General features: G+C 40.2%; 1 protein-coding gene across 4 annotated transcripts in view; it reads right to left on the minus strand.

Moving 5' to 3' along the window:
- ATRNL1 (attractin like 1) overlaps nt 1–23,786 on the minus strand; it is a 1,010,697-nt gene that overhangs the window by 374,847 nt on the left and 612,064 nt on the right. For all 4 annotated transcript variants that reach the window (XM_050958929.1, XM_050958927.1, XM_050958928.1 and 1 more), the window contains one exon: nt 5,290–5,368. In XM_050958929.1, the coding sequence (XP_050814886.1) occupies nt 5,290–5,368 (79 nt within the window). The remainder of the gene's footprint in view (nt 1–5,289; nt 5,369–23,786) is intronic.

Below are 23,786 nucleotides of genomic sequence, written 5' to 3' on the forward strand. Positions count from 1 at the left end.
GCAAAGTGGGGACAGAGGGTGGGGGGTTCCCAGGGAGGGGAAACCCTAAGGAAAAGGGGTTGCTGCCAGGGGGCAGAACCCCACGTGAAAGGACACCGGGTCCAGGGAGTGACATGGGGGCCAGCCGGGACAGGTGGATTACTGGCCTGCAGAGGGCGCTCCGAGCTGGGATATTGAGCTAATTCCTGAAGTGACCAGCAAGTGGTGCCTCGCAGGTGAGGCCGCCCGGTTACAGGCAGCTACCTGGTCATCGATTCACACCTTTGCCTCACATTACGCATAAGTTCAACAGTCCAGAGATGATGCAGCATTTGGCTCAGCAGTTTTGCATTCTGCAACATCTCACTCTGACCCCACCGCCTAGGTAAGGCTTGGGAATCACCTAATTGGAATCGATATGAGCAAGCACTCAAAGAAGAAAAGACCGTTACTCACATTTGTAACTGTTGTTCTTTAAGATGTGTTGCTCATATCCATTCCAAAGCCGCCCTCCTTCCCCTCTGTTGGAGTAGCTAGCAAGAAGGAACTGAAAGGCCGTAGGGTCAGCAGGGGTATATATCTGGTGCCATAACAGCGCCACTCCAGGGGGCAACCCAGCCGACCCACCGAGTGTTGCTAGGGTAAAAATCTTCCAATGAACGTGCATGCAATGCGCGCACACCTAATTGGAATGGATATGAGCAACACATCTCGAAGAACAACAGTTACAAAAGTGAGTAACCGTCTTTTACTAGGGCCGGTTTCCCGATAGATTGTATGACCCGCACCAGCTGTGCCGGGGGTTGAGGCCGTGTCGACTCCGTCATGGCGATGAGCTCCCTTGCCGTGGAGAAGGTCTCTGGTGTAGAAGGGAGGGCAAGCTCAACCACAGCATGAGCCGGGGAGCTGTCAGGCACTGGACTCAACGGCCCTTGTGGGACCGGAATCGATGGTGCCGCGCTCGGTGGAGCCGCAATCGGCGGTACCACAGTCGACGGTGCCGTGGCAGATGACGGTGCTGATCAAACCGTCTTTGAAGAGCGCTCCTTCTGTGGAGCTGAAACAGTTGGAGTGCTATGTTGCTTCCTGGGTCTTGGGGACAGGGAGTGGTGCCGAGCAGATGTTGGTGCCGGTAAGGGTCGGTGCCGGGGCTCCTTCTCGGTACCGGAGCGGTCAGGGGCCGAAGGGGTGCGCCTTACAGAAGCAGTCTGTTGGGCGCTCGGTACCGATGCTGCAGGACTAAATGCTGACTCCATGAGGAGCTGTTTCAGTCGAAAGTCCTGCTCCTTCTTCGTCCTTGGTTTAAACGACTTGCAGATGCGGCACTTATCGGTAAGGTGGGATTCCCCTAGGCACTTGAGGCAGGAGTCGTGGGGATCCCCTATTGGCATCGGCTTTTGGCACGCCGAGCACGGTTTGAATCCTGGTGCCTTGTGCATGGGCCCATACCGGGGTGGAGGAAAGGGGCTAATCCCCGATCCCCCCTTAAAACTATATACACTAACTATGAATACAACAACTAATACTAACTATAACTACAAGAACTCGAAGTATACACACAATAAACAGCAAAGAACTACGAGCAGCTAGGGACGTGGAGATCAGCAAAGCCGCGCTCCACAGTTCCAATGACCGTCACAGGTGGTAAGAAGGAACTGAAGGGCCATTGGGTCGGCAGGGGTACATATCCGGCGCCATAACGGCGCCACTCCAGGGCGTGACCCAGCTGAGCCACCGAGTGTTCCTAGGGTAAAAATATTCCAACGAACGTGCATGCGGCGCGCGCACACCTAATTGGAATCGATATGAGCAAGCACGCGAAGAAGAAGAGACTATTTACTTTTTGTTGCAATGCACTTGGTGAATAGGTTTGATGGTGAGAGATGGAAACTGCTACTGTCTGCTTTTCAGAGGGCAGAAGAGAAGAAGAGAGGGAGCTCAACAAGACGTCAAAGTATAATGGAGGAATCAGATAGAATTTATACAGATGTTCAAAAAGCCTTTGCCGAAGTACATCGCAAGAGACAGGAGCCTAGGCAGACGAGAAATGAGAAGTACAGTGTTGTCATGAATTAAGAAACTGACCAACAGACGAAAAAGACATAGGAATAAACGATAAGTTTGCAACATCACAAAATTTTAATATATTCATGAATATAAAGACAAGAGATGAGAAGTACAGTGGTGTCATGGATTAAGAAACTGACCAATAGACCAAAAAACCCATAGGAATAAATGGTCTTCTTTCAACATCGCAAAATTTTAATATATTTATTAATAATTTGGAAAAGTGATCATTCTCAATGAATGGCAAAGGATGAGAGGATAAGGTGTAGGTATCTGTCTATTTTATGATTCCATTCTAAAAGTAATTCATTTACCATCTGTATTAATAATCTCTATTAATGATCTGGAAAAGGGAGCTGGAAAAATCTGCAGATGACTAACCCTTGTAAGTTTGTGTTCAGACTGAGAAATTTTAGTGAACCTTTACAAAGCGAGATGAATGGGTAACATAACAGGAAATAAGAATAAATGTTGAAAAATGCTACGTAATGCACAGTGGAAGGAATAATTCTGAATTTCTCATACAAGTTGCTAGGTTCTACATTTAATGTAATCCCTTGGGTAAAAGACCTTTGTACATCTGTGAACAACTGAAGGAAAACCTCTGCGCAACAAGCAGTGGTGGTTTAAAAAAGTAACTACAATGTGAGGCTATACAAAGAATGGGAAAGTAAATATCCAGATTTTGGAAAAATGGAAAAGACCTGTTAAGATTCCTACTATGTAATGCAAAATCCAAATGTAGCATAAAGTGACTGGATTGAGCCTAGGCTCAACTCAAATTGGTATCAGTGAAGACCCAATTTAGCTATGTGTTCAGGTCAGATTACAAAGCAGATAACAGTTTTGCATTTTTGCTTATAATGAATTCTCCTGCCTTTCAGGAGTCCATAAAACCTTTAAGGAATAATTTACTCAAGTCAATAGCCTGCTGAAATTCACTAAGAAGTTAACAAGATATAAAGGCTTGCCACAATATGATAATCAGGCTCCATTTACTCTGGGGAAGAAAGATATAGAATGGCACAATACAGAATGACTTCATGATGATAGAACATTATATTTTCATTTTTTTCTTGCATTCCATCTCACATGTTTCCACTCTTGAATTTCCCAGTGATAACCAGACTCACATACAGTTTCTGCACCTGACCTAAGACAGACAATATACTGGAGAAGGAGTCAAAGGCAACAAACATTTCTGTTCTGCAAACTAAATGATTGAGGCAGAAAAGCCCAGTGATCCAAATAGGTATATTTTAGTACCAGGTATATTTACTTGTAACACTTGTATCCCATAACCCTAAAACATATGCTGGGTAATAAAACTATTGCTACTTAACCAGAAATAAAGGGAAACATTAAATAATACAGTCTTATCCAAGTGTTGCACTCAAGATGGGGTGAAATGGAAATAAAGGCTATATTCTTAAACATTTACAGTTATATTATGATAACATACTCTAATGGCTATCTTCTCGCTCATTATAAATATACAGAAACAGCTGTTCACATTATCACATAGCAAACTATGGAATATTTAGGACTGATTGACATTAATTTTCTTTAGTTAAACTGAAGTAAAATCAAGGAATAGTATTGCAGACTGGGTCTCAAAAAGATTCAGCCCAGCTCACATTTAAAAAATATTTCCAGTTTTCCTCTGTAAATGAAACTGATTTATGGCAGAGCTCCTTTAGCTTGTGCTTATATGTCAGTAGTTATGAGTTCATGCACATTTCTATAGCTACCAAACTCTTCTTATGCCATCAAAGAAAGAACACGTCTAAGAATTCCATCATCTTTTCCCATGATGACAAATATGTCAAAGTGATTTACAGAGAACACTCGGGGTCATTCTAATAGTAATTTTTCAAACATCTAGGAGAATAACCACAGAAAGTACACAAAGACCACTATATCTATAAAGTCAGGAATTTCTCACTTATCTTTAAATATTTTATTAAAATAAACTGATTAAAGTTAGAAATAGAATCAAGCAATTGCTGCATTCCTACACAATACACAATACACAATTACTCAGAAAGAATTAAGCATCGAGATAGGATCAGATAGAATACTAAGAAGTTAAATAGAAGACCATGGTTTAAAGTAACTTGTTTTGTATTTTCCAAGTAATGTTAAGTATACACACACAACACATGCCCTTTGAGATAGGTTTACCGGATATTGTTCCTTTGAATAAGACAATACCTATTGTAAAATGACTATAGTAGCATAGGGGTTTCTTTGTTGCATCAGTTCAAAGCTATAATTGGGTATTAGTATGCTACAATTTCACTGCAAGAATTCAGTAAGAACTAGTTACCTGATACTTCTAAAGCACACATGAATTCAGTGTAGATATACAGTGAAAAAATAATTCATACTTAATAGACTGTCAGGACACTATAATCTAAATCAATTCCACAGAGAAAAAAAACTATTTTTTTAAATTTAAATTTAAACTCCAGCCAAATAAGTGATATTTGCTAACATTATAAATGTTTCACCAATTGTTTCAAGGGCAAGGATCAGTGCCTTAAACCCTTTTCAGCTTTTGGAGTTATACTGCATATGTATTTATGCAAACTAGAGTTGTACCTCATCAACAATGGCTTTTTCAACAAAATAAGACTAGATATTACAAGCTATTTTTTCAAAGAGCTATACCAATTCACACCAACAGAGAATATGGCAACTTTGTATACAAAACTTTATGAGTGATATCATGGCCCCACTGAAATCAATGGTAAAACTTCTATTAACTTGAATGGGTCCAGAATTTCCCTCAATAATTTTAAAATCAATAAAATGAACTCAAGCCCTAAGGACACTGAGTTCTTCTGGGAAGGACTGTTCCTTTCTAAGTGTTTGAACGAGTGCCTAGCACAATGAAATCTTAATACTAATTACATTCAAATAAGACAAATAAGTATGAGAATAAAGAATGGCATCAAGGAAAGGTACATTAAGGTACTGTGTCATCAGGCATTGTATTGCTTGCAATTTATAAACTTTTCTGCTACACTGTCTCCTTTTGACAGCAGTAGCGAGCATATTCCACAGCCAAGTAATAATCTTACACTAGGTAAAGGAAGCAGATTCACTTGTTCTGCCTTACCAAAAAAAACCTGGCAAGTAAAGATGATGTATTTGAAGGCAGTTACTTTAATTTCACCTGCAGCTCTGAATTCACTCTGAAAGATAAAACTATCATAGTAATCCTAATGTTACTGATACCTCTCTCCGTCGAGAAGCCCAACAGGTTTGTTTGATCTTCCAAACGACAGCAGCCACCAGCAGTAAGGACAAAAAACAACTGCAAGTACAAAAAAAAGAAGAAGAAGAAAAGAACTAAGATCAAATTATCTTATATAACTGCTCTGGAAAGTAATTATGTACATTGTGAGGGAAACAAGGTTGACAGTAATACATTAAAGCAGGAGTAATAAACAGAAAAATGAAGGAGAATTGAACTTGGTCATGATGATTGATAGCTGTCGATCACCTAGCTTTCAAGTCAGAAGGGGATGCACATCCTGAGGGCTGTGCTTATCTCCACCAAACACTGTTCCTGTCTCCACTACAGCAACAGGGTTCAAAAAAGAACTAGACAAATACATGGAGGATAGGTCCATCAATGGCTATTAGCCAGGATAGGCAAGGATAGTGTCCCTAGCCTCTGTTTGCCAGAAGATAGGAATGGGCGACAGGGGATGGATCACTTGATGATTATCTGTTCTGTTCCCTCTGGGACACCTGGCATTGGACACTGTCAGAAGACAGGATACTGGGCTGGATGGACATTTGGTCTGATGCAGTATGGCTGTTTTTATGTTCTTAAGATGATTTTACTAGTCGTGCAGGATCAAGATCAGAAATTGCCTGATCCAAAGAAATTGCCACAAAAAGCATCAACACTAGTACTTTGGAAATTACATGGATGAACATTTTAATTAACATTTTTGTGTGACCTTTTCTTGGTGAAAAACAATGAATTTCAATGTTTGGTTTTCTTTCTTTTATATATAAGTAATCAGGGTTTTTCATAAAAAACTACAAGGGTAGACTTCTCAAATCTGCTGTGCTAATGAGGAAGAGAAAGACATACTGTAGAATTCTGTTTCATTATCCATATGTTTCCCCAGGAAACAGTCCCTAAAGAAATACAGTTTTGTTTCTAAGGTCTATAATGAATGTGTGCTGTTATACACAAACTGCACTCTGTAACTTAATGAGTATTCATGTTTAATTATAATAAATAAAAACATATTTATTCCTGTTAACACACATACAAACATAACTTAGAATGACATGTTTTCATTAAAAGAAGTATACATTTGAGGAATTGGTATTATAAATGAAAGGAAGGTGAAATTAAATAAAATTTCTAAGCAGAAATTCATACGTCCAACTTTTATTCTCTTCTTTTTTAAGTGCAAAGAGAAATTTAAAAAAATGTTAAAATGAATGTGGCATGCTCAGGTACTTACGACTATACAGATTCCAGGATTTTATCTAAAACTTTAGTTTGCATTATTGTTTAGGATACATTTCCATGTTGGAGAAATACAAACCAAACATTTCAAACTGTTCAAACATAACTGACACCATTAAAATTAAAAGATGTCTCTGATTCTATGCTAAACATTCTTCAGATTTACTAATTTTACTAATTTTATTAATGATTTCTTTAACGTGTATCTCATTTTATTCCAAAACCAAGAAAAATAAATAACTTTGCTTAAAAAGAAAAAAAGATTGCAAAGGGAAAAATATATTTACCTACCACATTGTTTACAAAACACAAGCACTTAACAAGCAATTAAATGAACAATTAAGACCTCAAAAATCTTACCCTGTCCACATAAAAACAAATACAATGGGTAAAATTCTCAACAGAAAGCAATACACAAAGTTTCAAGACAAGATGAACTGGTGATGGAATATTTTAATGTGGTAGTAGTATCGGATTGGAATTCCTGCGCTGGAGCAACAGGCAGATTTGGACTTGATGAAGGAAATAAAAGATGAGAAAGGCAGCTACATTCCTGCCTAACTTACAACCTTGTGATAAAAAATATGCTATTTCAACAAAGAAAGCTGCTGAGGAAGTGGACTTATATATCATCTGATGGGCAAACAAAGGAAATGATAGACTTCATAACTGTGAATCTCAAATCGAAATCAGGTCTACTGACATTCAGATTATTTGTGGCTGATATCAATAGGATCATAAGTGAGGTTGAGGCCAAGGGCAACTGAAAAAGTGCCAAGAACTGAGATCTACAGTGTGGGTAAATTGAAAGAGCCAAATTTTAGAAAAGAAAACGAAGAAGCCTAGTAGAGAAACATCACAACTCTGGTGAGAGAAGAAATGAATGTTGAAGAGACATGAAACAGTTTAAAAAATAGATTATAAGAGCCGCTGAACAAGTTTTGGGGTATAAGGTCAACACAAAGAAACCAAGATGGACAAAAGATTAAGTGCTGCAGTTGAGTGACAAGTGTACGAAGCTGCAACTATATTAACTGAGTACAATGGGTTGACCAGAGAGAGAAAACAAAGAAAGACACAGATAACTGGATAAATGAACAATGTAAAGAAGCAGAAGAATACAGAAAGAGAATTGCAACACAAGGGTTTTATCACAAGATAAGAGAATTGTGGGGGACATATGTATTGAAGATGTCAGTGGTGACAGACAAATGAGGACAAACAAGCAAAGAAAGAATATTTTGAAGTCCTGTACACCATGCAGTACATAGTAGATGAAACCGTCCTGAAGAAGCTTCCCAGTACAAAAATTGGAGAGCACAATCTGGAATTCTTAGTAGTAGTAGTAAAGATCTCAATAAAGTTTGAAAACGAAAAAGGTGCCAGGAAATGACAACACGGATGCAGAGCTGTTGCAAACAGGCGAGGGTCACATGGTAGAGGTGATGCACAATTCATTCAACAAAATTTACAAGTAAAGAGCAAGTGTTGAGTGAATGGGGGAAAGCATTAATAGTACTGATCTTTAAAACAAAGGAGATAAGAGTAAGTGCAAGTATTACAGAGGAATTAGCTTATTGAGTGTGACAAGAAAAGTATTCATCAAATTATTGCAGAAGAGAATGAAGAGGGACATGGAAACAGTGCTTGCAGAGAAACAGGCTGGATTTATGCCAGGATGAAGTACAACTGATCAGCTATTTGTGATGACAGAGATGAGAAAAGTGTATGTTTTACAATTAGCGATCTTTACAATAAAGTATTTTGGTTGTGGAATTGGGAAAGTACAAGGGCTGGGAGGGAGGGGAATCTGATGATGAAGTGGGATGAGTAAATCTCAGCTGATAACAGTGTGGTAGGTGGGGCAAGGAAAAAAAGTCCTGGTAAAAGTTAGGAGAGTCTAAGGAATCCCAATGGTGTTTGTTACTTTATGATTAAGAGATTCTGCTGCCACCACAGCCATGGAAACACATCATCTCTGAAGCCCATATACCACAACCACTCAGGTGATTAAAGGATCTCCTTTTAATCTTGCTAGTTGTGAATCAGGGTCCATGACCTTGCTGATTGAAACCCTACATTCAATTCATGTCTTCCTCCGTAACCAGCCTGCTAATGCCTGCTCTTCAGCAGCTGAGAGTTTATCACTGCCCTTCCCTTAGATCATTCCTTATTCATATCAACCTAGATTTATTTGCCACTACCTTGATTCAGATTTGTCTTGCCCACACCACATCAGCTGATCATTATCTCCCCCTCATCCATACTTGTTGCTCTACAGTATCTTTAACTGGACCCTTACAGATGGGCGACTGAGAGGAAGAATTAATTTACCTGCACTGTGATGCTGCTTCACAGCTCCCAATTCTGTTCTGCTAGTATCATAGCAGCAGCAGAAAAATCCTCAGAGCTTCCACTTAACCAGAAAATGCAACTAGGGTCTGAATATGGGGCATACAATCTAAAATAAACTATGACATTTAAAAATGCAAGTGCAATCAAAATTTCTTTAAAAGTTAATTTGTATTTATTAATTTGTCTCAAGTGAAATCACACAAGTTAAGCAACATCCTTCAAGTTCATTTAAAACTAATTATATGTAGAATTCTTCTTATCCAGATGCAAAGTTCTCATAATGCTATTTTTGGGAGCAATCCTGAAAGCCATTATATTCACGTCAGTATTCCTTATGTGAGCAGTCCTATTAAAGTCATACAAATTGCTCCTCAAAACTTCTTACATACCCACCATTACGGAGTTCAAAAAAGCCAAAAACCAACCCAACAAATGACCCCTTCTCTTCCCCTCAACCCGACTTTCTCCTCTTTTCTATTTCCCAGCCTTCTCTGTGCCTCTACTAATATTTTTAAGTTCTGTGGGAGAGGGACTATGTCCTGTGCTTTTCAATATTTTTTTCCAAAACTGCCTACAGGATTTAGGATCTTAAGTCCCATTTTCAAAAGTGACTTCAGCACTTAGGCCCATAGCCTTAAAGATTTTGAGGTGCCTAATTCCAATTGAAATCAATGGCAGTTAGATACCTAATACTTTTGAGGATGTGGGTCTCAGGAGCCTAAATCTCACTGAAAATAACTGGAAATTAGGCCAGGTTTTAGAAGTATTTAGGAGCCAAAAGGTGCAGATAGGCATGAAGTAGGATTTTCAAAAGTGCTGAGGTGCCTAACTCCCATAGGAGTTGATACATAGGACACTAGGCACCTATCTGCCTTTTTAGGCACCTAAAAACCATTACAAATTTAGCCCTAAAGTGACTAACATGTTTAAAAATGGGACTTATTTTTGAAACTTTTATCTGTTATCTTTGTGTCTTATACAACTGTGATGGGGTATATATAAATCCCACACTGGAGAACAAGAGGTTAATGACCTGCTCTGGGCTAAGCCAGTGCCCCCATCACCACCCCCTGCCACCCTGCAAGAGATGTACAGGCTGGAGAAGAGTTAAAAGGGAGCAGAACAGCTCACTTGTGGGCTGGCCAGGGAAGAGAAATGACCTTTACCTTGCAGCTCCTAAGAAAGGACTGAGTGAAGGTGGGATCTCTCCTGCCCACAACTGCCTGAAGGTCCCTACCTGAGGAAAGGGAGGACCGGCTTCTGATAGACCCTGAGAGGGAAGCACTTCCCCCTTGCACTTACTAACCCAATTATTAATATGGCTGAAGGGCCAAAGTACCAAAGGAAGCTGCCACTCCAAGAAGGGGAGAGTTACCACACCATGCCCAGAAACAAAGAGGTGTCATGTGATGAGAAGACCTACTTCAAATTTTCCTGTACAGACTGCAAACTATGGACAATAGAGGGATGGTAGGAAGTGGCCCAGATAGGGCAGCCTTAAGACATCCCTGGATGGCAGATTCTTTTGCCATCCTCACAGAGCCCTGGGCTGGAATCCAATGGAGTGGGAGGGCCTGGGCTCCCCTCCCAAAACCCCCTCTGCAAGTCAAAGGGCCTAAGCCTGACCACTAGGCAATGTTCCCCATCACATGTTCCCCACCACATTGTTGGAACAAATAACAAATAGTAATAACAACGAAAACAGCAATTAATATAGAAATGAAGGTTACTTATCTATAACCAAAGTTTTTCAATATGAGCCTCTGCATATTCTCACAATTGTGGAATCAAGACACCCGCAGTGTGAGCTTCTGCAACTTTCTGGACAGCCGTGTCCATTGAGGCCATTCCCTAATCATTTATTTCCCTATTCTGGATGGTTCTGAGGGTATAAAAGGGAGAGCGGCCCCAACTGCCCTTTAGTTCTTTCCATTAATTTAGGAATTCGTAACCTAAGCCTCTGCATAAGTGGAGAAGTTCGGCATAGAGCATGAATATGAAGAGACTCATCTTGAAGAACTTTGGTTACAGGTAGTAATCTTCATTTCTTCTTTAAGGAGTTTTGGCATATACCCATTTCTGGGAATTTAGTGAGCAGGAAGATGGGTTGAGGAGTTCTAGGTCAAAAAGAAGAGCAGAACTGCCAAAGCAAGCATCAGCTCTGGAGGACTTTCAAAAGTGAATAGAGGTGACTGAACTTATCACTCTCCTAAAACAAGTCTTAATAAGGGAAATATTTTGTTGTTGCTAAAAACATATATAGTTGCAATAGCAGTAATGCAACATGGTGTGACGAAGACAGTGTGAGAGTATACCATGGAAGCTGCATTTGTCCTGCATGAGGACTCAGACAAATTCAGAAGGTTGACCCTGCCAAGTCATATATGTGAAACGTGTTTGCGTAGACAATGTTTGCACTAGGGTAAGACTGGCTCCTCTAGTGTCATCCCCATCTCTCCAAAGGTTTGGAAACTTGTACACAAGTTTTGGCCTCATATAAACAACAACAAAGTTATCTGAATACATGATATCTGCGTCCCTGAATCTGAGGCTCATGGACATACATACAAGCCAGTTATTTGTAAGAGCTGGGAAGTTCAGCCATCTTTACATAGTTAGGAGGCAGACAGTACCATGTGCTCTGTGAGAATGGAACATAAAGGAGTTAGTCATTAGGCTTGTATCTTAGCAATGCACTACGCCACTGATAACTCAGACTGAGGCTTATGAACTGCATGTGGCTCTTTAATGTGTCTCCTGTGGCTGTCTGCAGCACATATTAAAACACTGTGTGATTTAATTATTAACTAATCTAAGTTATTAACCAATAGGATGCTTTTGCTGTGTTATTACCCAATTGTTGGTGAATAAAATAATAATACTTGGTCGGTCATTTTGCTGTGAGAATTATATATATATGAAACAATGAATGTACCTCTTTTGGGCAATATTGATGAAACTACTGTGGTTCCTTGGGTAATGTTGATAGCTAATTTGGCTCTGAACCACTGAGGTAGGAATATCACTGCTCTAGGCTATCAAAAATGGCATGTTCACAGAGATATAACACAAAGAGAACAATCTGGCCAACTGTTAAATGGAAGCCTATGAGTTTCACGAGGATAAAATGACAATCTCCTGGTTCTTTCTAGAAGAGGACACCCTTAGGGTGAGATAAATTAACCTATTCTTCTGCAGAATTTGCAGCACATGCCAGGCACTGCAATGGATAATTTAATCACATTTTCTGCAGCTGTCCCAGCAACGTAACTGCCCCCAGCAATTCTAGAAGTACACAGAGCAATCCTATTTTAGATAAAGTTATTCCAAGGAGAGAAAGGGGTGACAATGTGTGTAGAGGTTGGAACAGAGATAGCAACCAAATCTCAGCAGATGTCAAAGAGGTTTTTGGGTAGGAGTTTTTGGTTTTTGGTAGTATCTGAAGTGTAAAATAGTCTAAACTCATGGTCTTCTTGCTTAGAAATGATTCAGATGGGGAAATGTCTTTCAATTCACAGAGTAGGTGTGACTGATCAAAGACTTCGGCTTTTTAACAGGATCTTTTAGATCTCAGAATAACACTCACAAACCAGTCAACTCTCAGCCAGAGAAACGCTGAACCTGGATGGAGACTCCCACCTGATATCTGAGACAAAAGACCAGTAGTTTAAAATACAGGCCTTTAATATCAGACCCATGATATTTAATGACAGATTCCTCCATCTCTAACCATGCCTAGTGACAGCAACTTGGTACCAAGTGGAACAATGTTTGAAAGCCCTCAGAAGAATCAGGGGCAACACAGAGAAAAGTTCCCGGTTTTTTGTGGCGGAAAGGCTTGCAATATTGATGTTACATCTTCCTTGTCTTTGGATAAGAATCTCAGACAAGCCCATTATCCATGTTGGGAAAGAGACTTAGCTGCTATTTACCTCACTTGTGGAAAAAAATATAATGCAAGAGCCCTTGATAGAGCACTTGCAATGCTGAGTACAAATAGTCTGTCAATATAATAGCTTTCCCTGTAGATAAGACATTGGATCACTTCTTGACAAGTATGCTTGGCATTCCTTCATGCTGGGCTGTCAAATCTTGATCTAGGCTCGGATCCTGCAAGATCCACTTATTCGGCAGCAAGATCCAGATGTAGACTTGGTTTTTGGCTCTGGATCCAGATTCATACTCGTCAGGCATTGGTCCCTACTCCCTTCTGTCCCTCCTTATTGCCCCTGCTCCCTTTTTTTTTTTTTTTAAAGATCTCAATCCATGTCTTGTCGTGGATCCAAATATGGGTTTTTCAGCTCCTTGATCCCTGCTCAGCTATCAGAGGAGGATGTGGGTTTTGCAGTCCAGGATTCATAGTTGACTGCTAGATCCCGATCTGAGTAGCAGGATTCCTGGCTTTGCAGATCTGGATCATATGGAAGCTGGATCCATGGGCCAGCAAGTCACTTTAGGCACAGAGATAGGTTTCCTAGTTCAATCTGACAAATGTAGGGACCTTAACAATGACTGGCTCCTCAATCTGATCCTGGATTTATTCAGTGCCAGCCTGACTAAATAGGCCTGAAGAGTCTCCTCCATTAATAAGGGTTTCTGAGTTGACTCTTCCACTCCTGTGGATCCAGACAGTGCCCATGCTCATCTTCTTTGTTTCTTTTCAAATTATGACCTCATTAACTAACTGGCAAACTAACTAGCTATCAACAAAATTTCCCCCCAAATGGATAGGGAGGAGAGGTGGGGGGAAGAGAATAAAAAGAAAAACTGACCAGGAAAGCATCAAGGACAATGTGTGTGATCAGAGCTTGCTACAACTCCAGCAGTTAGAAGGAACTGAGGGACAGTTGGGGACACTCCCTCTTTTATATCCTAGAAACTCTCCAGGATGGGAAAGGGATGGTGAGGTAAGTGTCACTAAGAGACACTGCTTTCCAGAAGGTTCTGGAAGCTCCAGGTGCAGGAGTCTTGATTCCACAAGTATGAATATCAGAGGCCACTTGAACTACAAATACTAACATATATGCAACCTGAAGAAGTAAAGGTGTACAGAATAATGCTCCTTGTGTCTGTTAAATCTAATAAAAAACAAACACACAGAATTATTCAGAGATTTTAAAATTTTATATAATGATATAAATGATTTCCATTAGAACACTTCCATTCTTCCCAGAAGAACTGATGTCAATACAGAATCTTGCCTCTAATTTATAAGCATACATTCATTAATGCTTTAATACAGTAATTACCATAATTTGGCAAACTATGATGAAGTAGCTAAAGGGCATGTTTTCTCCACATTATGGCCAAAATATCTGGAGTGAACCAGCACAATGCAGAAACTGGTAAACTTCCATTCATCCAGCAGTTCGGAACTTCAGCATGAAAGCACTGTATATAGATTCATAGATTCTAGGACTGGAAGGGACCTCGAGAGGTCATCGAAGCCCATCCCCTGCCCTCATGGCAGGACCAAATACTGTCTAGACCATCCCTGATAGACATTAATCTAATCTACTCTTAAATATTTCCAGAGATGGAGAGTCCACAACCTCCCTAGGCAATTTATTCCAGTGTTTAACCACCCTGGCAGTTAGGAACTTTTTCCTAATGTCCAACCTAAACCTCCCTTGCTGCAGTTTAAGCCCATTGCTTCTTGTTCTATCATTAGAGGCTAAGGTGAACAAGTTTTCTCCCTCCTCCTGATGACACCCTTTTAGATACCTGAAAACTGCTATCATGTCCCCTCTCAGTCTTCTCTTTTCCAAACTAAACAAACCCAAGTCTCTCAGCCTTCCTTCACAGGTCATGTTCTCTAGACCTTTAATCATTCTTCTTGCTCTTCTCTGGACCTCTCCAATTTCTCCACATCTTTCCTGAAATGCAGTGCCCAGAACTGGACATAATACTCCAGTTGAGGCCTAACCAGCACAGAATAGAGCGGAAGAATGACTTCTCATGTCTTGCTCACAACAAACCGGTTAATGCATCCCAGAATCATGTTTTCTTTTTTTGCAACAGCATCACATGTTGACTCATATTTAGTTTGTGGTCCACTATAAGCCCTAGATCCCTTTCTGCCATACTCCTTCCTAGACAGTCTCTTCCCATTTTGTATGTGTGAAACTGATTTTTCCTTCCTAAGTGGAGCACTTTGCATTTGTCTCTGTTAAACTTCATCCTGTTTACCTCAAACCATTTCTCCAATTTGTCCAGATCATTTTGAATTATGACCCTGTCCTCCAAAACAGTTGCAATCCCTCTCAGTTTGGTATAATCTGCAAACTTAATAAGCGTACTTTCTATGCCAGTATCTAAGTCGTTGATGAATGACTTACATACTTACATATCCAGGTTACATACAAAGATTTAATTTTTCCTCTACAGAGCAGATGTTTTACACCACCAATCCAAAACTGCCCTAATCCAGCGTAGTTGGCCTAGAAAGATCACCCTAATGAATGGGGGTGGGGGAAATCTTCTGGTGACATAAAGCTGGCAGAGTGGCTACACTAAGTGTTTCTCTTGGGACGAGCTTTAAGGCTATTTTATGCTGGTGGTACAACTCCAGCAGCACTAAAGGGGAGCTTGAGCAGAGGTAATAACTGAAGGAAAGGGGATTCTTAAGACCTGGATATTCCTGATTGCCTTATCAGCACTTTATGGCCACTGGCAGCTGACATGAGTTAGAATAGTATTTAGGCTGCTGTAATTCACACTAGAATACAGATGTTATATACAGTTGACCCACGATGGAAGAAGTACAAAGGACAACTTTTCTTCTGGGCAGTGCTGTGTGTTTCTCAGTAGTAGGTGAAGATCTGGATCATAGTTATAGAAGTTTACATCACTACCAAGCATAATGAAAAGCAAACAACTCGTGATAAGTATCTTAGGAAGATACTTTAAGCTTCCTTGTTGGAGAAAAGAAGAAAAATATATGGAGAAGAGGGTAATAAACCTTAAAAAAGGAATACTACTGGAAACATATAGTTTAATAAAGCTCAGCAGGAAAGCATTTAATAAGATTGTTAAAAACTTAAATTGGCAGGTGTGCTGGTATAGAGAAAAACACAAGTAAAATGAACTAAGAAATCAATAATGCTTTCAGATAAACATCTTAATCTAAACGTTGAATGCAAAACTAACAGCATAGTCTAGAACTCATTTTGAGTGCTGGCCAAATTATTAATTTATATCAGTTACCACTTATATTTTACTGCCAGTGATTGTAAATTGCACTTTTAAAATGAAACATCTTCAATTTAATATTGGGGCAATTCATTAGGAGAGAGCTACCTTTACATCTTTGTATAAGCCTAGTGTTTGTCAATACATTTCAAAATGTAGAAAAAGAGTTTAATCAATGTAATCCTCCCCGCCCCAACTGCTATAATGGACTGAAATTGTATCTCACAGCTGGTCCAACAAAGATCAAGCTTATTGGCCTTTAGTGCAATGAACACAGGAACATAGACCTGGAAGGGACCTCCTTAGTCATCAAGTCTAACGCTCTGATGTTACAGGCAATCCTGTTCATACACTTCTCAAGCTCCATCTTAAAGCTAGTTAGCCTGCTTAGCCTGACTACTCTTATTGGAAGGTTGTTTCAGAACCTCACTCACCTGATGGCTAGAATCTCCTTCCAATTTCAGTCTAAATTTATTCATGACCAGTTTATACTCATTTGTTCTTGTGCCAACACTGTTCGTTAGCTAAACTGCTCTTCTGCCTCCCTGGATGTTTATCCCAAAATGTACTTATGGAGAAAAATCATATTCCCTCTCAGCTTTTGTTTTGCTGGGCTAAACAAGCCAATCATTCTTAGTTTCTTCTCATACGAAATGATGATTGGGGATGGAGAGCTTAATAGCCCTTCTCCAGTACCCGTTCCAGTTTGAATTAATTTTTCTTGAGCATGGATGACCAGAATTTTACACTGGATTCCAGATGAAATCTTACCAGCGGCTTGTACAGTGGCAGTAATACTTCTCTATCTCATCTTATACTTCCTAGGATTGCATTTGCCTTTTTCACAGCTTCATCACATTGGTGGATTGATTAATACACCCACATCTTTCTCCTCCTCTGTCACTTCCAACTGATGAGCCCCCAGATTATAGCAGAAATTCTTTCTTTCCATTTCTATACATTCATTTCCATTCTGCATTTACTCACTTGTTTTACATTATCATCCTTTCAGATTACTGGGACAAAATATTCATTTGGGTTTTGGGGCATACCTAGATAATCCTTAACTTCTACTCCATCCTTGCTGTATAGCAGCCCACTTTCTTTTTTCTTTTTCTCTTTTTATTTATATGTGTAAAGAATCTTTTACAGAGATTGTTTTAATTTCCTTTGTAAAGACTAACTTATCTTGACATTTTACAAATTCTCACTTTATCCCTACATTTGCTGACCTCCAACACAGAGCGTTCATAGCTGATCAATCACTGTTTTAATTCCTTGCATGCTCTCTGCTTACTCCCAATATCATTTTTGCAGTACTTTTTCATCAAGTTAGGTCTGGAGCTCTTCCCTAAGGTATTTTGCCTTTGCTTGGGATGCAAATCCTAGATAGTTTTTGCACCTTTGACTTAAAGAAATTCCAAGCTTTCAATACATTTAAGTCCTTGAACTCTTCTCCTGACATCACTAACTAGTTCCCTTAGGCCACGTCCAGACTAGGGGAGGAAAATCAATCTTAGATACGCAACTTCAGCTACGTGAATAACGTAGCTGAAGTTGAATTTCTAAGATCGAGTTACTCACCCGTCTAGACGGCGCGGGATCGATATCTGCGGCTCTCCGTGTCGATTCCGGAACTCCGGGTTGATGGAGTTCCGGAATCAATGTAAGTGCGCTCGGGGATCGATACATCGCGTCCAGACTAGACACGATATATCGATCCCCAAGCAATCGATTTTAACCCGCCGATACAGCGGGTTAGTCTGGACGTGGGCTTAATTTCTCAATATTTGTCTTTCCTTAATTACTGACCTGTTCTTCGTGGTCCTTCCATTTGATTTAAAAGGAATCAGTTCATAATCACTTGATACAAAGTTATTTTCTACAACACCTCTTCTAATGTCCTCACCTCTTCTCTAATGTCTTCACAAACCAAGTCTAAAACCGCAAACAGCAGCAGCTCTTGTTGGTTCAGTGATTGTTCAGCGAAAAATCTTAGGCTGTCATAACCGGGACCTACCATAATTAGTAGCATTTGTTCTTCAATCTATATGCGGGAAGTTAAAGTCTTCCAGAAAGATGCAAATTTTCACTAGCCTTCATTTTTCTAATAACATTAAAAAGAAGTTTATCTATGAAATGCTCATCACTTCTTACTGATATTTACTTGAGGGTCAGAAGGGTCAGAAGGAGGTAAGGAGAATGGGAAATTGGTTATTTACAGGAGTATGGTTATGAAAAAGAGTTCATGTATGTTTTCATTAGATTATGTGAAAGTGTCCTGAGACATGTGAAGGGGTGTATTTTACACACGCATGAATCACTTCATATATATGAAGTCATAATCCTATCTTAACTGCTATGGGCCCTATCAGGAGACCACTATGGTAAAGTACATATGAATTATCTATTATCTAGACATAGTTCAGTATCAAACTAAAATGAAAATGTTGATGTAGAGTAGGCCAGGAAATAAAGCTTAATTGCAAGTGTTTGGAAGATTGAGACACAGCTTGCATTCTATACACCAACACAACATCAAATGAAAGTGAACCCTTTGTAAAAATCCTGTCATACTATCTAATAAAGTTCTAGATGTGAACTTTAGTAACTTGCTGTTTGAAAGAGATGAAAGGAGAAACTGCAGAAAGTAAAAAAATTTATAGTCAGAGTGGTTTAATTTAATATATATTGAAATGAATCTCCATAGAATAAATAGAACATCTCACCCATTAAGTGTGATTATGTTTCTTTTACGTGCGGAAAAGACTTTCATATTTCACACACCTTTATGCTCCTCTACTGTAAGAAAGATAATACTTACCCTTCATGGGTGAAATATGCTATATTTTTTCCAACAAGTAGTTATATAAATATAAAATAAAATAAAAAGCCACATCTATTTAATCTGAAGGCAAAGAATTGCATAGGCAATCCAATAAACTCTTAGTAATTTTAAAGTAAAATCTAGACATGGAAACAAACATATTTTAAAAACAAATATTCCTTGGTAATGAGCATTTTATGCAGTAGTAGTGCATAATATTGTTCAGTTACATTAATCTGAGTTACCACTGAGTTTGGTATTGAACCTTTAAGTGTATTCTGTAGTCCAGTGGTTTCAACCTGTAGTCCGTGGATGCCTGAGGGTCTGCAGACTATGCCTAAGATTTTCAGAGGAGTGCGCACCTCCATTTGAAAATTTTTAGGGGTCCACAAATGAAAAAAGGTTTAAATCACGGCTGTAATTTAAATACCAGAGATGAATGAGTCAGTTGGGGGGGAGAGGGGAGGATTTGCAATCCCAAACTGTAGCTCAGCTAGCCTTCCAAAGCAGAAGATTCACATAGTTTTAGAAATGTATTTTGGTTTTCTGTTTACCCTTTGGTCTCTGCCTAACTGACCTATACCACTCTGTTAGTCTAGTGGGGCTGTTAGAATTTGAAATGATGTATGATAGAAATATTAAACGTGATTAGGAAAAAAAAAAAAAAGCAAAGTCCTCTCGTGAAGACATTGCCTAGGCATTGGAGTTAAATGAAACCAAAAAGCTGAATAGACTAACAAAGAGCCTTTGTCCACCTTGTGCAACATTCATAAAGACTTCTTCCATTGAATGTGTGAAGGCAGGCTTTGCAAATTAAATGGATATGAAAATAGCCCCACATGTTTCTCTCCACAATGGAAGCATATTTTGAAAGATCCGATATCACCACCTTATCCCACAAAAGTTGGTATATGGTAGAAATGGCACTAATGTAAAAAGAACACTCACTCAACATGCCAAATCCATTGTTCAAAGGGAAGTAAATTACTGTGAGCTCATAGAATCACAGAAATGTAGGACTGGAAAGGACCTTGATAGGTTATCAAGTCCAGTCCTCTGCACTGAGGCAGGAGTAAGTATTATCTAGACTATTCCAGACAGGTGTTCATCTAACCTGTTCTTAAAACCCTCCAATGAGGGAGATTCCACATCTCCCTAAGTAATTTGTTCCACTAATTAACCATCCTGACAATTAGGAAGTTTTTCCTAATGTCTAACCTAAACCTCCCTTGCTGTAGTTTACTTGCCCTATCTTCAGTGGTTAAGGAGAACTATTTATCACTCTTCTCATTATAACAACCTTCTACGTACTTAAAGATTGTTGTTATGTCCCCCCTCATTCTTCTTTTCTCCAAACTAAACAAACTCAGTTTTTTCAATCTTTCCTTTCAATCATGCTTTCTAGACCTTTAATTATTTTTGTTGCTCTCCCATGGACTTTCTCCAATTTGTCCATATATTTCCCAAAGTGTGGTGCCCAGAACAGGACACAATACTCCAGCCGAGGCCTTATCAGTGCTGAGTAGAGTGAAAGAAGAGGCTACTCACCTTGTGCAGTAACAGCACTCCTTCGAGATGTGTGTGTGGGTGCTCCACTTCAGGGCCCATGTGCCTCTCAAGCCCTTGATTATAGAGATTTTAAGCTAGTGGTGTCCATTCGCCCTGTGCATGCACCCTAAGCTTCATCATGCCAGACTGAGGCCGTATAAGGGTGCATGGGTGAACCATCCTCAGCTTCTTTTCTACCCTAGTACCCCTAGGGAACAGACCAAAGCAGAGGGGAAGGAGAGTGGGTAGTGGAGCACCCACAGGGACATGCATCTTGAAGAACAACAGTTACTGCAGAAGGTGGGTAACATCATCATCTTTGAATAATGTCCCTATGGCTGCTCCACTTGAAGTGACTTCTGAGCACTATCCCCAGAAGGAGGAAGGAGCTTCAGAACAGAATCCAGAACTGAAGATAACACTGCCAAACCAAGTGCTGCATCAGCTCTGATGGCATGGATAAGGGCATAATGTTTTGAAATTTATGAAGTAGCTACTGTGATTATGTACGATTGAACATGACCCCCATTTATATCATGGAAAAGTTACAATTTGCTAACTATGATTATCCTGTTTATATGCGTATTACTTTGTATCTAAAGTTATGAATATTGGCTATGCACTGGTATCTTATACATATGTTGTATTCCCAAGTAACACCCACTGGATAGAATTTACATTAGAGCCAGACTGCTATGTGTTGATCATAGAATCATAGAAGATGAGCATTGGAAGAGGCCTCAGGAGGTCATCTAGTCCAACCCCCTGCTCAAAGCAGAACCAACACCAAGTAACTCATCCCAGCCAGGGCTTTGTCAAGACAGGTCTTAAAAATCTTTAAGCATGGAGATTCCACCACCTCCCTAGGTAACCCATTCCAGTGCTTCACCATCCTCTTACTGAAATAGTGTATCCTAATATGCAGCCTAGACCTCCCCCACTGCAACTTCAGACAATTGCTCCTTGTTCTGTCATCTGCCACCACTGAGAACAGCCGAGCTCCATTCTCTTTGGAACCCCCCCTTCAGGTAGTTGAAGACTGATATCAAATCCTCCCCTCACTCTTCTCTTCTGCAAACTAAACAAGCCCAGTTCCCTCAGTCTCTCCTCGTAAGTCATGTGTCCCAGCCCCTGATCATTTTCGTTGCCCTCTGTAGGACTCTCTCTAATTTGTCCACATCCTTTCAGTAGTGGGAGGCCCAAAACTGGATGTAATATTTCAGATGTGGCCTCACCAGTGCCAAATAGAGGGGAATAATCACTTTCCTCGATCTGCTGGCAGTGCTCCTACTAATGCAGCCGAAAAGGCCACTAGCCTTCTTAGTAACAAAGGCACACTGCTGACTCATATTCAGCTTCTCATCCACTGTAATCTCCAGGTCCTTTTCTGCAGAACTGCTGCTTAGCCGGTCGGTACCCAGCCGGTAGCGATGCATGGGTTTCTTCTGTCCTAAGTGCAGGACTCTGCACTTGTTCTTGTTGAACCTCATCTGATTTCTTTTGGCCCAATCTTCCAATTTGTCTAGGTAACTCTGGACTCTGTCCCTACCCTCCAGTGTATCTACCTCTCCCTCCTGCTTAGGGTCATCTGCGAACTTGCTGAGGGTGCAATCCATCTCATCATCTAGATCATTAATAAAGATGTTGAACAAAACCAGCCTCAGGACCGACCCCTGGGGTACTCCGCTTGATACCAGCTGCCAACTAGCCATTGATCACTACCCATTGAGCCCAACAATCTAGACAGCTTTCTATCTCCCTTATTGTCCATTCATCCAACCCATACTTTTTTAACATGTGGGCAAGAATACTGTGGGAGAGCATATCAAAAGCTTTGCTAAAGTTAAGATATATCATGTCCACAGCTTTCCCCATATCCACAGAGCTGGTTATCTCATCATAGAAGGCAGCCAGGTTGATCAGCCATGACTTTCCCTTGGTGAATCCATGTTGACTGTTCCTGATCACCTTCTTCCCCTCCAAGTGCTTCAAAATGATTTCCTTGAGCACATGCTCCATGATTTTTCCAGGGACTGAGGTGAGGCTGACTGGTCTGTAGTTCCCCAGTTCTCCTTCTTCCCTTTGTTAAAGATGGGCATTATATTTACCTTTTTCCAATCATCTGGGACCTCCCCTGATCACCACGAGTTTTTGAAAATAATGGCCAATGGCTCTACAATCACATCAGCCAACTCCCTCAGCACCCTCGGATGCATTAGATCCGGCCCCATGCACTTGTGCATGTCCAGCTTTTCCAAATAGTCCTTAACCTGTTCTTTCACCACTGAGGGCTGCTCACCTCCTCCCCATACTGTTTTGCCCAGGACAGCAGTGCGGGAGCTGACTTTGTCTGTGAAGACCAAGGCAAAAAACATTGAGCACTTCAGCTTTTTCCATATCATCTGTCACTAGGTTGCCTCTCAGTCCCCCCATTCATTAAGGGTCCCACACTTTCCCTGACCTTTTTCTTGTTGCAAACATACCAGTAGAAACCCTTCTTGTTACCCTTCACATCCCCAGCTAGCTGCAACTCCAGTTGTGTTTTGGCCTTCCTGATTACAGCCCTACATGCTCGAGCAATATTTTTAGACTCCTCCCTAGTCATCTGTCCAAGTTTCCACTTCTTGCCAATTAAGGACACTTCACTATAACAATGAGCCATAGAAGAAACTCATCCCACCCAGTAAACCTTCCTGTGGATGCCTCAGCAAGAATATCGGCAATAGCTATCCCTGTGAGTCATCAAAGAATATAAGGACATGTGATATGCTCATGTGACCCTGGATTCCATCTTTGGCCAGTAACTTTACACAAACAGATGCTGTGAGCTTTGTTTGAGACAGTAAAATTCCAGGCACATGGGAGAGGATACAAGAGTCTCCTGAGATATATCCATGTTGTCTGTTTCCTTCCCTGATTTACTCTACGAATCAGCAGCCTATTCCATCACTGCTACAAACCTCAGACATATAAATAATTGCAAAGTCCTTATATATGATGTACTACCTATTATTAAGTCTATTATTTTCTTTTATTATTTCTTTAGTTTGAGTTACTAAAGAATTGGCATAAGCGTGATTATGTGGTCAGATATGAGTTATATATTGACCTGACCTGACACATGTCATCTGGAATGGTGGTTGAATGCATGAAGGGATTTATAAATCTTTAGCACCTCTGACAAGTAAATATCTTGCGACACCGGCTACAACAGTGCCATGAGAATGTCTGTTCTGACTTTCAAGTGACATTGTAAATAAGAAGCCAGCAGCATTATCTCCCATAAATGTAAACAAACTTGTTTGTCTTAGCGGTTGG

This window comes from Gopherus flavomarginatus, chromosome 6 (genome assembly GCF_025201925.1).
Source record: "Gopherus flavomarginatus isolate rGopFla2 chromosome 6, rGopFla2.mat.asm, whole genome shotgun sequence".
Lineage (NCBI taxonomy): Eukaryota > Metazoa > Chordata > Testudines > Testudinidae > Gopherus > Gopherus flavomarginatus.